This window comes from Myotis lucifugus, unplaced genomic scaffold (assembly GCF_000147115.1).
Source record: "Myotis lucifugus unplaced genomic scaffold, Myoluc2.0 scaffold_32, whole genome shotgun sequence".
In the NCBI taxonomy this organism is placed as follows: domain Eukaryota; kingdom Metazoa; phylum Chordata; class Mammalia; order Chiroptera; family Vespertilionidae; genus Myotis; species Myotis lucifugus.
In genome coordinates this window covers 7,871,308-7,886,416 of record NW_005871080.1, presented here as the reverse complement: position 1 = coordinate 7,886,416, position 15,109 = coordinate 7,871,308, and the positions used below count along the sequence as shown (strand labels likewise).

Below are 15,109 nucleotides of genomic sequence, written 5' to 3'. Positions count from 1 at the left end.
ACCGACGCTCTATCCACTGAGCCAAACCGGCTACGGCAGGAAATTTTAAATAATATAATCTGAAAATGCTCTATTAAGAGAGTGACCTTGAAGATTGACAAAGAGAAAAGGATTGAATCATGCCATTATCTGAGAGAAAGGGCATCCCAAGGAGAAACATGACCTAAACAGGCCAAGACTGTCTAGGGTGATGTGGGTGGCTGGAGCCGAGGAAGCATGAGTGGTAAGAGGTCACGAAGACCTCCATTGGTGAGGACCGGCACTACCAGCAGGCAAGGCTTTGTGTAGAACTTCTCTTGCTATTTCTCCTCCCCAGAGGAGTGCACGTATATTTAGCCTCATTCTTTTCTGACCAACAGATTTCAGGTACTAACTCATTTAGGTTTATGACAAAGTAAAGATGGAAATTACTAAATGGGCTGCAGCAATACAGAAACGCAGAATGTGTAACTGCCATGGTGGATTCTTTGGTCTGTATATTCTGGATTACTACCTTGTTCTCACCTTATGTGTTTATGCTTACAAAGCGAACAGGATGGCGTACACTGATAAAGTATACCATAGGTAGTAACAAACCACATTTGTCTTTGAAAAAAATATTGAGTATGTCATACAAAACGAAATGCCTCTAGTGACCTGATTTCACTAGAGATCAATGATTTGATTTTTTTTACTAGATTTATTGACTAGAAGTAACACATAGATCTATCATTTCAAATAGACTTGTATTTTATTTTTTATAACATTGGCATTTTTATTTCATTATAGTTGATACAGTAAATTTTGGTTCTCTGAAAAGATTCATAAGTAAATATTGTTATGAGCAGTATTTGTATTTTTTTTACAGGTTGACTTTTATATTGTAGCTTAAAAACAATAACAACATCTGTAATACTGTCAACAATAAAAATAAATTAAAAACATACACAACAATAACAGCTAATATTTATTGTGGGGGTTTTCTGTGCTAGGTTCAAGGCTAAGCCTGATTTATGTAATCCCCTTAGCAACTCTGTAGCAAAAGTATATTGAACAGCTGAGAATTCTAAAGCTCAGGTTAAAGTAAATTACTTATCCCAAAGCCCACAGCTCTTAAACTGTGGAATCAGGACTTGAATTCATATCGTCTGACTCCAATATCTGCACTATCACCCATTCTAAAACTGTATCGCAAATAATTCCCCCAAACAAAGTGCTTCTTTCTTTTGCCATCATACACTAAGATCTCAGTTCTGTGGACTCTAAGAGATGAATAAAATTGTATGTGTCTCAAAAGTTGTGCCAAAGTTTAAAAGAAAAATGTAGTTTTGCCTTTACCAAAAAACCATGAAGCAGCAACAGGTCTACACCAGAGGAAAAGAAATGATAGTCATGCAGTGAGTATAATTTATAATCAGAGATAAATATGAACAATATTGTAAAACTTTCAGTGATAAGATTTGTTATTTCTGAACTATGTGGGTTTTTCCCCTCCATAATCTGGCATACTTTACATGCTGAGGGAAACAAATAGAGTCCATATGTATAGTCTCACTCTCAACACAGAACATGCCCCTTACTGGACTTACAGTTAACTAGGTGCTAAATTATTAATAAATGATCATATTAGCCTTTATTTTATCATTTCCTTATTGGCTGCCTAGTAAGCAAGGTATTGATTTTTTTTTAAGATTCTGTTTACAGTACATGATTGTTTGCTTGGCTGTATTCCCAAATGTCTTTACAAACCTTAATAGTGCACTTCCCTGTCAGATGTCTTTATTCACCTTTTAATAGGCTTGCTTGCCTCCTATGAAAACACTGAATCTGCTGTGGAATCATATTTATCAGAGAGACAGCAGGTTATGAAATAAATGCAAAAAAACCCACCAATACAATAAATGAACTAAGCAATGGATGTGTATATTCCTCAAAGTTTACAAAGAATATGCTAAACATAAGACTTACACATTGGTATATATTGCCTTAAGAAGAACTCTGGAAGAAAAAAAAAGTGTCTGGGAGAAATAGAAAATCAAATGTTATACAGGACAATGGGTGAGACAACAAAATGAATCATACTTACTATGATATATCAATGCAACATTTGGGCATCTGTATCTTCAAACCAAAATTCAATTATGTCTTTGAATAGATGATAAATAAGTTGACTTTGAATAATAGTTTCAAAATTAATTCTAAAATGCTGAAAAACTAGGCCTAAAGGATAATACTGATGGCAACTTGGAGGGTTTACTCTGATAGTATGCCAATATACCTCATCTTAATTTATTAAGAAATTACATAGGAATATAAAATACATTGTTGTCAAACTTGCAGATGGCACAAATCTTGAGGGAATAACTAAAATGTGGACTGATGTAATTATGAAGCAAGCATTGTCAATAATCTGGAATGCGGTGTTGATAGATAGAGGATTAATTTTAATAGACACAAAAGGAAATAAGATGTATAATGTAAAGGAGATTAAATATAATAGCCCTTTCCTTCCCCCAACATTTCAACAACAAATTTCTTTTGGTAAAGGGAATATACATTGGATTTCAAATGATGGTAGAAGAAATTCCAAATTCATTCACCTAGGTACCATGTTGAAGTAAGAAAACAAAATATCTGGAATTCACACTACATTTACTGTGTTAGATCTTACTGGAATTGGGGAGAAAATAAGGAAAGAATAATGTGAAAAAGAAAGCTAAGAGAAAAGATCAAAGTGGTGAGATCTAAGAATGGACAGGGATGGTAAGGAAAGAGGAAGAAGATAAGAGATAAACTGGAATTAAATTTCCTGAATGAAGTAAAAAAAAATTGATTTTACTCTATTCAAACTGATGGATGCTCAAAAAGTTGAAAAGCATTGAGCTTGGTAGGTATATGAATTAATAAAATGTATTCATCACTATACAAATCTGTAAATCTGTTGAGGTTGAAAACACAGAATCTCAGGTTTTCTCCTGAGATTTTCTAATGCTAATGAATAAAATAGCTAATTCAACAAAGGGGGCTAAATTTCGTTCTACTAAAGAGATTTGCACAAACTTTCATTCTTACATATTGATGAAAACTATTTTGATATAATAAAGAAATACTTTTCTATAAGATTTCTATATCTATATGAAATATACTTATTGAACTCATTATTTTAATATAAACTAGTTTAATATAAACTATTAATTTGAAACAGTTTTAGTTAACACTGAACTTAAATATTTCTCAATTACATAAGCATTCTTTGTATTAGATAATTTCTCTTCTTTTAGGTATTGCAACAAACTGGATATAAAAGGATCACTAAGAAAATGGAAACAATTTATACGACAAATTCTAAAAATAAATATACTCTATTGGTATTATTATATGAACTATATTCACATTCTTGCTATTTATAGATTATGAAATTACTATCTGGGAGAAAAATGATCATATCCAGGCCTCAAATTGTAAGTGTGGAAACAGCCTCAGAAACCTTTTGTGACTTCTCCAAGTCCCAATGCTAGTTAATGGTAAAACCGTGATTAGGTACAGTTGAAATGAGAATGTAGAGACCTATTTTTCCCTGAGGCTGGACTGACGTCGGTTTAAATCCATGTTACCAGTTAATTAACCTGGGTGTTGACCTTACCTTTCTGACCCTCATTTCATCACCTATTAAATGGAAATAATAACAACCATAACAATATCAATACCACCCAATTTGAAGTTTTCTCTGTTACGGGAAACTGATCGACACACCTTATGACCTCCATTAAATTTAATTATATCATCCTCTTTTTTTAATTTAAATTTTATTTTCTTGTTTAAAGTATTACAAATAGTAGTACATATGTCTTCTTTTTTCCCCCATTGACTTTCCCCCAGCCTCCCCTACCCCTCCCAGCACATGCCCTGACCACAGCCCCCCCAGTGTCTTGTGTCCATTGGTTATGCTTATATGCATTCATATAAGTCCTTCAATTGATCTCTTACCCCCCAACACTCTTTTTTAATCACAGTTTCTGATTTTATATCATTTTTATATTAGTCAGAGATATATGGCATAAGTTAATTACACTTAAACATCTATAATACTAAAAGCATAATATGCTAATTAGACCGGACATCCTTCCAGACGAAGCTGGGGCTTCGAGGGAAGACCAGGTCCCTGGAGCCAAAGGGAAGCCGGTGCCAGCAGCCAGGGGAAGGAAGGCCTACTCTTGCATGAATTTCGTGCATTCGGCCTCTAATATGTTAATAAAACCTAATTCAAATAATAGATAAACAAACCTGAGGGTTGGGAAGAAACCTGGAGGTACAATAAAAATAAATTTAGGAAAAAATCCAGAATCTCACAAATCTCTACTGCTGTTTTTTGGTTACCCATTACTATTATTATTATTATTATTATTACTATTTACTATTTGTTAACCCTCACCTGAGCATATTTTTCCATTGATTTTTAGAGAGAGTGGAAGGGACAGGGACCAGGAGAGACACAGAGAGAGAAACATCAATGTGAGAGAGACACATTGATTGGTTGCCTCTCACATGCACTCTGACAGGGGCTAGGGATTGAGCTTGCAACCGAGGTACAGGCCCTTGATTGGAATCAACCCTGGGACCCTTCAGTCCAGGAGCCTATGAGGTACCTGTGGGAGACCGCCTATTGTCTTCACTAGCAGAGAGGTGTGGACAAGGAACCCGGAAGGCTGGTGATCCTTGAAGCCCTTGCAAAGGTAGGAGCTGGGCGCCACCTCTGTTTGTCCAGACAGCGGTAGCTGAAGCAACTTCTCCACTTATTATTATGTAAATCCTTGCTGATGGGCTAGTCTGCCTGTTGCCAGGGGTCACCTGCCTAAGGGCTATGCTATGGGTGTATCCCAGATCAATAAAAGCTTGGTGAGGCCTGAGCACCAGTGGAAGTCCTTCTCCTTGAGTGGGACTTGCCCGCCTGGTCCCCCAATATTTCCAAATTATCTCTTGTCTCTTCTCTTTCATTTGTGTGCGGCTCCTCTTCCAGATCCTGAACCCTGAACCACGCGGGGCGTGGAGGGAAACACACTCCATAGCTACCCACTGAGCCAAATCGGCTAGGGAACTCTTTGTTATTTTTAGTAACCAAACCCTCATCCTCCTTTAGCCAACATCTTAAGCTGAAACCTTTCTTTAAAATGACCCTTTTACCAAGCACCAAAGTCTGATGAAAATATAAAAGGAGAATAGACCCAAAAAGAAGCAAACATGTCATTAGTTCCTCCACAAGAGAGGATTCTGTCTTACCCAGGAATGACCTTCATAGGAAAGTCTTCACATAAATCAACAAAGAAAATGTAACTAAAAAATAAAGTTTTGCAATGGTTTCTTCAATTTACAAGTCTACTTGCTTTGGTTCTAGCCAACTTCTGAATCATTTCACAATGTTCTAGACTTAAAATGGCTTCATATAGAACGCTTTCTTTGGATACTGCCACAAAGACTTTTGCTCATCTTTTAGAAAATAGAAATAGACATATGCAACTGAATAAGATATAATACATTGTGAAAAATGCGTATCCAGATACAGATAAATATATCAAATCTAGTCCCAAAATACTAGATTTTTATTTTTTTATTTTTTTTTTATTTTTTTTTAATATTTTATTGATTTTTTATAGAGAAGAAGGGAGAGGGATAGAGAGTTAGAAACATCGATGAGAGAGATCGATCAGCTGCCTCCTGCACGCCCCCTACTGGGGATGTGCCCGCAACCAAAGCACATGCCCCTGACCGGAATCGAACCTGGGACCCTTCAGTCTGCAGGCCGACGCTCTATCCACTGAGCCAAACCGGTTCGGCCAAAATACTAGATTTTTAAACAGTATTCCTCTCCCTATTTCTAACAGCATCAGAAAAAAAAATCAGGAGGAGAGGAAAATTTAATTACAACCTATTTTGTGTCAGATGTAAATCATTTTGAAAATATAATCTGACTTAATCCTCTAAATAACTTTATTTTACATCTAAGAACCTTACGTTTATGGAGGTTCATACACTTAATATTATATCAGTCAATCATGAGGCCACATTTTTTTGCTGTCCTTTGCATTCTATCATAGTACTAGTGTGATATCTACATATTTACTCATGTGAATAAATTTAATTAAGTAGACCATTTTCCAGAAGCATTTATGAAGCATGCTTATGATATACAACAATGGCAGAGTATTTAAAATCTTGAAAATATGTTATATCTTAAAAGAGTACGTTTAACAGAATATTGGGAAATGTGAACTTTTAAAGTACACATTACAAATTGATAAATACCGTAATAAAAATGAGTTTTAAAAGAAGCCCTAAATATGTTATTTGTAAAAGGTATAATAATGACAGATCGGTTGCATCATTTTAGCTGTAGAAAAGATAAATGTAATACACTTGCAGACACAAACACTAACACACAATTCCATCATATTGGACCTCAAATATGGAGTTGACATCCCAAAGATTATGTATAGAGGCCTAAGAAAAAAAGTAAAGCCATCTTAATCCTTTATCTTCAGTCTTAAATTTCTTATACCCTGCAGAGGTATTAACATTGGTTTTCCTTTCTCTGCCAATGTTTAAGAATGTTAGCTTTAGAGAAAATCCCTTTAGACGGAGATCTGAGCTGAGGTTTCCAATAGGAAATCCATCACTGTGAATGTCTGCTGTTGCCTGCTAAAATGCAACACTCACCTAGGATGGCGTTAAGCTGAACAATTTCACATTTCCCTGACTAACGTGGCTGGAGAGCCAAAGGTACTAATTTTATTCTAAACTAAAAATCATCTAAACAAGAAGACACTTACCATTTTAAAATGAAATTGCATATACCATTAAGACATACTTTTAAAGTAAAAGGGCATTTATTAAATCTATTTGTATTCACTTGGCAGACATTCACATACCAGGGACCATGCTAGTTTACTGTCATTTGCAGAACTATTTGTTCCACAGTAAGCAGTTATCATCTCCACCTCAGCGGGAGATCTTAGCACATAATTAAGTTGGTCCTTTATAGAAAGTTTGCAATGCTGTCATCTGTTTATTGATAAAAAGAGAATTCCATTTCCAATGGGATTTAAAGTCCAGTTTTTTTAAAACCTTAAAAAGATAGCTCATATTTTTCTTAAAGTACTCCCCAATATCCTTCTTTTATAATTAACTGGGGAAACCCACATTACTTCTACCTTTAAGACTTGGAATATTTAGCTTTTATCCCTAGGGATAATTAAATCACATTGATTTAGTTTCAGCTTTTTCTTTTATTTCCACAAAGAAAACCCTGGCCCAGAGCCTTACATAATAAGAGCAAATTAAAATAAAATAAATAAAATACAATACTATTATCATTAGTGTTCATATCTGATCAGTTTAAATTACCTTAATAATGAATATTTTCAGAAAGTCAACTGCATGTCTCAGTGACATGTCTAATAAAAATGTGCCCTGAGTGGGCAATGCCCCTGTGGAAAAGGGATGGATTCTCACCAGAGCACAGAAAGGGGATGCTTCCATTAGCACTTATGACAGTAAGTCGAAGCCCGCCTTGGTCCTGAACATTGCTGAGAGCTTGCCTATGCCCACATTCTCCCAGATTCTGGCCACCACCCACTGGTAACTCTCCTGTCTCTTACCACACTCTCCTCTAGTGTTTAAGGGATTGGGGCCGCGGCTTCACTGAGAGGATACATTACTGCACTGGGCCTTGCAGTTATAGGACTGCAAGTTCAGGTTGGGCTGGTGGCCTTTCACCACAGACATTGATTCATTGACCATGAATAACCCATGGGCTCCAATACATTTGTACCAGGGCTCTCAATGTGTCTCCTTTTGTGTAGAGGACAACCATTCTTAGTATCTTAATTAGTAGATAAATGTCCAGATTTCATTTATCTACTTTCATTAGAAGATAAATGTCCAGATTTTGAAGTTATTTCACTTCACTGTTATGCAAGGAGACATTTCTGAGCAATAAATATGGTGCAGAAAATGGCAAAACAACAACAACAAAACAAAACAGAGTGTAAGGTAGTGATAAAAAATCATGTGAAAGAAGGAAAAAGCGCCTAAGTTACTGATGATGTGACCTCACCTTCAAGTTTTATAATATAGCCTGAGTACAGGGTCATATTTCTAAAATGTTATAACACTGGAGAACATATAGTGACTGCTATATTCAGCTCCTTATCTGTACTCTCCCTTCTAAATAGTTCCAAAAGTTTCTTTGGAAATTGTCCATCCACATAAAGACTACAATACAAGAACTTAAAATACCTGATACCTAAGCACCTACACTTGATAAAAAAAAATGGACACTCCTTCCTGTAGACCTAAAAAGGCATAATATGGTTAAGATTCTATTGGAGTAAGGTAACTGTATTTGGATAATTCTGTCCCTGTTTAGGACTGTATTAAATGTATCTATGTTATTATAAAAATTATCACAAATGCCAACTTCTCCATATGTATGCTAATATTTGATTGAAGCTTTCACAGGGTGGTTAAGACCTGGATAAACAAAATCTGACCAAAAGAATATATTATGACTCAATGACTGGGACATTAGAGCTGAAATGTCAGGGGAAGGCATATAAAGGGAGAGAGTAGACTTCATTAGAACCTTTAAAAAAGCATAAAAACAGTTCATTAATAGATGACATTGAAAAGCTGGCAGAATGCATATGAAATCTCTCTAATTGGAGATCAACAGAATGAACACTGATTTTATGTGCTTTTAATCAAACACAATATCGGAACACAAATGTGGGCATATAGTAATGGAGAACAGAGGATAGCACATTATCTGACTAAAAATGCTTCATTCTGTTCCACAGCTCATAAACAAAGCATAGAAATTGGGAAGGTTTCAGGAGAGAGATTAACAGAATGAAAAATAGAACCCATGGAGAGAGATTAAATAAAATGGAATTATTTGGCCTAAAGAAGAATGTAAAAAAAAAATTAATTTGAGAATCCTTAAACAAAGACAAAATTTCCATTGGAAAGGATTAAAAAAAAGGTTTCATTTATAGTATGAGGACTTTAGATATAAAACATTGTGTATGTGTTTATTTGTTTATATAGATGACAAATGTGGCCCTACTTTAACCACATGACCTCTAATGACCTCTTTTCATCAGATTCCATGAACATTATATGCATATATGCACTCTACATGGAACTTAGTGGATTTGACATTTTCAGCTTCGTCATTTTTTTTGTGGTTAAAAATGCATTTTGTGTTAATTCAGCATGATTAGTGAACACATTCCATCTGTCAGTAAAATTCTAAAATTTACTAAGTTATAGCATTGAGCCAAAAAATGAAACCAAGTGGATGGGTAATTTTGCACTATCAAGAAGTGTAAAATTCCAGCTGTGAAAATAAAATTACATGAGAGAAGCTCTGGAATTTAAGAGTAGTATTAATCTAGAGTAATAACTGATAGCTCTTGTATAGCCATACCTTTAGTCAAAAGAGGCAGATGTAATTACTTTTAGTTTAATTGTTCTAAACTAAAGATTTTAGCATGCTCATTTCTTGCATTTGTTTCAGTGCCAACAAATACAGCATTTAGTGCCAAGACTTAACTGCATCTTCCAAAAAAAGATCTGGACAGTGCATGCCCAGTGATCAATGACCAAGTGTCATGAAATTTTTTAAAAAATGCTTTCTTATTATAAGAGTTTTCCAAAACTGGAACAAAGCACAGTGTTAATAAACTTCACTCCATATGGTCAAAGTTTTTGACAGCATAATAAGAGTAAATGATGTTAGCATGAACAAATAGTTTCTTCTCAATAAACACTTGTACTTTAATCTATTTACCAATCATTTATTCATACAAAATTAATAAGAAAAATTGATCACAATATTTCTAGAATTGATTTTCTCTACTGATATATCTTCAGCATTATTTACTCTTTATTTATACTGGGAGGAACTTTAGAATAGTAAAACAATGCAGACACCCTTTTAAAAAGCACTATTACAATTCCTTAAATGACTTGCATAATGCAAAGAGTTAGAATCTTAGGAATGGCTTCATTCCCTGAAAACACTCCAGGTATGATGTATCTACAGCAAATGTAGATACACACATACACATATATAATCATCGGAAAACTTCAGGAAGAAGAAAATGCATGATCTCAAAAATAAAACTATATTTGTGTTTGTTTATTAATTTACTCAAGAGGAGAAGAAATTTTTCAAATGTGTGGCCCGCATGACATAGATGGTAAGCTGTGGATCACACTCCGGATAGTTCAGAGTATGAACATGGAGTTAGATAATATTGAATTGCTGGTAAGAAAGTTATGCCCTGTTCAAATTTTTTTCTTTCTTCCTAGTGAAGGGAAGTGTTGAAATCATATGGATAACGTGATCCATATGGAAGATCTGCTGTCTACTTTTGGTTTATAATATCTCTCAAATTTTTTAATTAAAGAAATGTAAATATTAATTGTAAGGTTGAGATTTCAAAGGACAATAAAATAAGTAATAATTTACTCTGACATCTATAACTTAGAAAGAGATAACAAAGTTCATATCTCAAACTAAATCCTACATTACCTGTCTCTCCACCCACATTATTTCCCTCATGAATTATAAACATGGAACCATATATGAACAGTGGTCTAATGGCATGAAAAATCTAGCATTCAAAGTGCATCCTGGACTTTGAATCTAGACTGATTGAATCATAAGTATGGCTAACAGAATAGTCATCTATACAATATCAGTACTCTGTACACAGATCACAAAGCTAATAAATGGCACAGTTACAACTCTATATAAGGTCTTTTATTCTCATTACTATATAATGTCCTGAAATGTTAATGGATAATAATGTATAGTCTTTTCATAAGCAAAATCTGATACTGCTTGAATCTCAACTGATTTTAATTAATAAACACAAATATAAGTTTTCTTAAATGGATAAAAAATAATATTTTCTATACATAAATGCATTACCATACATTGGTGTTAAAAAAAGCATTACCAACTTTCACTCTACTTATTTTCATTTACTAATATACAGCATAATCATATAAACATAGTACTAAGCAAAATAGACTAAGCCCTGAAAATGTAAATGGTAGAATATTCTCCAAGGAAATAGCCAACCCAAATGTTATGCAAACAGAAACATAAACTAAAACAAACATGAATATTTTTGTTCTAATGGTAGCCTAAAGAAAGAAAAATGTTAAAGTTCTACATTTCTTACATATTGTTATTATACGGTGTATAACACTCATTCTTCTCACATACTGCTATAAATCTACAACTAGATTTTGCTTGTGTGTGTGTATATGTGTATGTGTGTGTGTTATTTTATTTTTTGTTTCTAGAGAATTAAATATAGTTGGCAAAGGATGAGGGGAGCAAGTATTTTTCAAACAACAATGTCATGGACTATTAAATTTTTTACTCTATTTCTTTAAGAAAATCAACTACACAAATTGGTTCTTATTAAAATAAATATGTAGTTTCTCTTTGTGACAAACTCAATTATAAACCTCACTGGGCAAAAGCTATTTTCTCTTATGGCTTTTGCTACAGATCAATCCAAAGTTTGGAATAGTTTGCCTGCCTCCTGACTCATTGTGTGGACTCCATTTCAGTTTTGTGCAACAAAATTTAAATATCACAGTTTTCTCTATTATTAAGACAGAGAGAAAAAATAACATGACATCAGCAAATAATGTACATCTTCTTGGTAGAGAGAGAGTCAATGCCTGAAAGGTACTAAAGATAGTTACAGGAAGACTAAATGTGTTCACTTAGACAGCTTAATGATTCACATGCAGCTCATTCATTTCTTTGTAGAGAAGCTAGAGGACAATTTCTAAGGATAGCCTCTCCTTCAAGGGCTTTATTCAAACCAAAGTATTTCAGTATAAAAGAGGCTCTTTATTTATCTCTTCATACACACACACACTCACACACTCATACACTCACACACTCACACACACACACACACACACTCACACACTCACACTCACACACTCACACACTCACACTCACACACTCACACATAGATATACTCACACGTACGAAAATGACATTGACAGAAATTGGCCTACACTCAAGCAATGAGGGGTGATGCCTGCATCCACAGCTGAGATTACAGCACAGATGCAGATCATATCAATTGGGCAGCAGAGAGCGCCACACCCCCAGAGAGGGAGCAGATAGCAGCCCGTCCTCCTTCCCACCTGCTAACATAAAGGTACATAACCCCACCCTCCAAGCATCTAAGACAGATTTTGTGATGTCACATGTTAGAAAATGTCTTCACTGAATAAGTATAAGTATGCACTGTTTTCCAAAATACAGAATGTAGTACATCATGCTTCCTGCACATATGAGCACAAAACTTTTCTTCCATGAATTATCTTGAAATCATGGGACTATCATTTGCTAAATGTTATTCTTTTTCATCGTTATTATTGAGAGTATTACAGATGTCGTCTCTCCGTTTTTTCCCCTTGCTCCCCACCACCTGGTTCCCGCCCTGCCCCAGGCCTTTACCACCCTATTGTCTGTGTTCATGGACAAGGCCTATATGCATATAAGATCTTTATATAATCTCTTCCCTTCCCCTTTTCCTCTGAGATTTGTCAGTCTGTTCCATGTTTCCATGCCTCTGGTTCTATTTTATTCATCAGTTTATTTGGTCATTAGATTCCACATATAAGTGAGACCTGGAGGGACCTGGAGACGATTATGTTATGCAAAATAAGCCAGTCAGAGAAAGACAAATATCACATACTAAATGTGATTCTAAGTGCAAGGTAATAAAAATTCTGCAAATAACTAAATTTGCATGTAAGTAAATCAAAATAGTATGAATAATTTTATTATATTAATAGTCATCAGTATTAAAGCTTTCTCCCCAGGCCCATTCCAGGCTTTCTATCCTAAATGTTGACAGAATCCTGACTCTGAATATTGTCCCATCTGCTTTGAATGAACTCTCATGCAAAGTGACAACTTGAGAACTGAGACTCTATGGTGTCAATAGGACAGATTTTATTAACTGTTTTGTGCTTTATTTGCTAATGAATGCATAGTAATTGTAACATGTAGCAGTAACCTTTAATACGAAAATGTGTTATTCACATTAATACACTAGAATACCAGAAAATGTTATGCTTCAAATTAGTATAGAAAATATAACACTATTTATGTAAACATTAAGAATGCTATAATCTATTAGGTACATATTAATGAATGCTTACCAATAGAGTAAAAGTTAAACAGAAAACATGTGAATGATGCATAACCACTTCTGGCTTCAGGACAGGTGGAGGAAGAGAAGGAAAAGGATAGAGGTGGGCTTTAGTGGCTATTGCTGGGATTTGGGTGTTCAAAAGAGATCTCTTAGGCCAAATGTTAACATCTATTTAAAATGGTACATGGTGCTTACTGTATAACTTTCTGTACAAGTCGGTAAGTTTTAAATGCTTTATAATTTAACAGGCACTTTCTTTAATTAAAAAAATTCTGATCCTTATATTCCTATAGCTTGAGTAGCTGATTCAAGTTTCCTCACCAGGCATTTAAGGGAAAATAAAAACACACTTTAATCAATTCTATCTTTTGTTTTGAGCATGTTCAGTGTTGGGAAAAACAGGCTGTGGAAAGTACAAAGCTACTGTGGGAAGCTCAAGTTCCTCTCACAACCTCCAGTTAGTGTGATTACAGCTAACACATTAATTAAAAATAATTAGCCAAGCAGCAGTTTATACATCAAAACTGCTCAAAAGAAGCAAAAGATTCTTAACCAATTTAGAAGCAAGACTCTCTTAGATGGCACAGAATTCTAGATAAGGTGAAGGGAGATAGGAAAAGAAATCAGGAAATGCAACCACAGGGAGGTGTGATGTGGCAGAACAAATAGTGGAATCCAGAGACTTGGGGAGTGAGTAAGGCGTTTACCAGAAACTCCCAAGCAGAAAAACTGATGAAAAGAATGTTTCACTGGGAACTGGCAAATGTGAAATCTAGCAAATGAATTTAACACAATTTTGTCTAAGAAGCCTGAAAGTCCTATCTTTAACTTAGGCAAACTTTGTCTTCTCTAATCAATTGCTAGTTGATATTTTTTATTTCCCCAACAATGCTGTTTGGTGTATTCACCTATAAAATAGTCTCAAATAAATGTTTAATAAGTGTTCATGAAATAAATTACACCTGACAACTATTGTTCACTTCTGTCTAGCTTTCAACATTTTTAAGATAGGATAAAATATATTAAACAAAATGAATATGTTCTCCATTTTTGCAATGTTAATTAAGGAATAAATGTTGTAATTAAAATAAATGATTTGAAGTGAAAACATTACTATTTCAGAAACAAATACTAACAAGTGATCACTGTTATCTATTAAAACAGAACAAATGCTTTCATTATTTTTCCTATATTTTTATCATATTTAAGAATTAATATTCATTGAATGAATGAAAAATCATATGAATTTAAGCAGAAAAATTAAGTCTAGAACAATATGAAAATAGTATTTGTCGTTTCTATTTATTAAATGCTAATATCATGTACATCCTCTAAAATAAGATAGTTTTATCTTATCTTTTTTAAAATCTATATTTCCAGAAATAGTTTTGACTTATACTAAGCAATACTTACTCTTTTGCTTACCCCTCCTTTCTTTTTATGAAATAGCCAACCTGAGATTGTTGACTCTGAGAACACAGAGACAGACTTTCTCATGTAAGACTTCAGTCCCATCAGAATTGTGTTCAGATTCATTGCACTATGGCCATCTCAGATGATGACATGAACACCATAGGTAAGATCCACAGTCACACAACACTCACCACAGTTGGCTTCGTCTGATGCGTCTGCACAGTCCGGATCCTCATCACAAACCCACAGCTTGGAAATGCAATGCTTGGTAGTTTTACATTGAAAATAGTCTGGAGAACAGCTGTTTTCAGCTTAAGAGGAAAACACCTATTAAAATGCAGCTTTGGACAAGAATAGTTGTGGGGTGGGGGCAGGGCTGGGTAAGGGGTGGAGATATTGAGCAAAAAAGGATACTCTATATAAAAAGCAATTGACAAACAAATGCTTAAGGTAGT

General features: G+C 34.5%; 1 protein-coding gene across 1 annotated transcript in view; it reads right to left on the bottom strand.

The window, feature by feature from the left end:
• Window positions 1-15,109, bottom strand: part of LRP1B (LDL receptor related protein 1B) — a 1,324,618-nt gene that overhangs the window by 159,839 nt on the left and 1,149,670 nt on the right. The window contains exon 62 of the mRNA XM_023752441.1: window positions 14,846-14,965. Within this exon, the coding sequence (XP_023608209.1) occupies window positions 14,846-14,965 (120 nt within the window). The remainder of the gene's footprint in view (window positions 1-14,845; window positions 14,966-15,109) is intronic.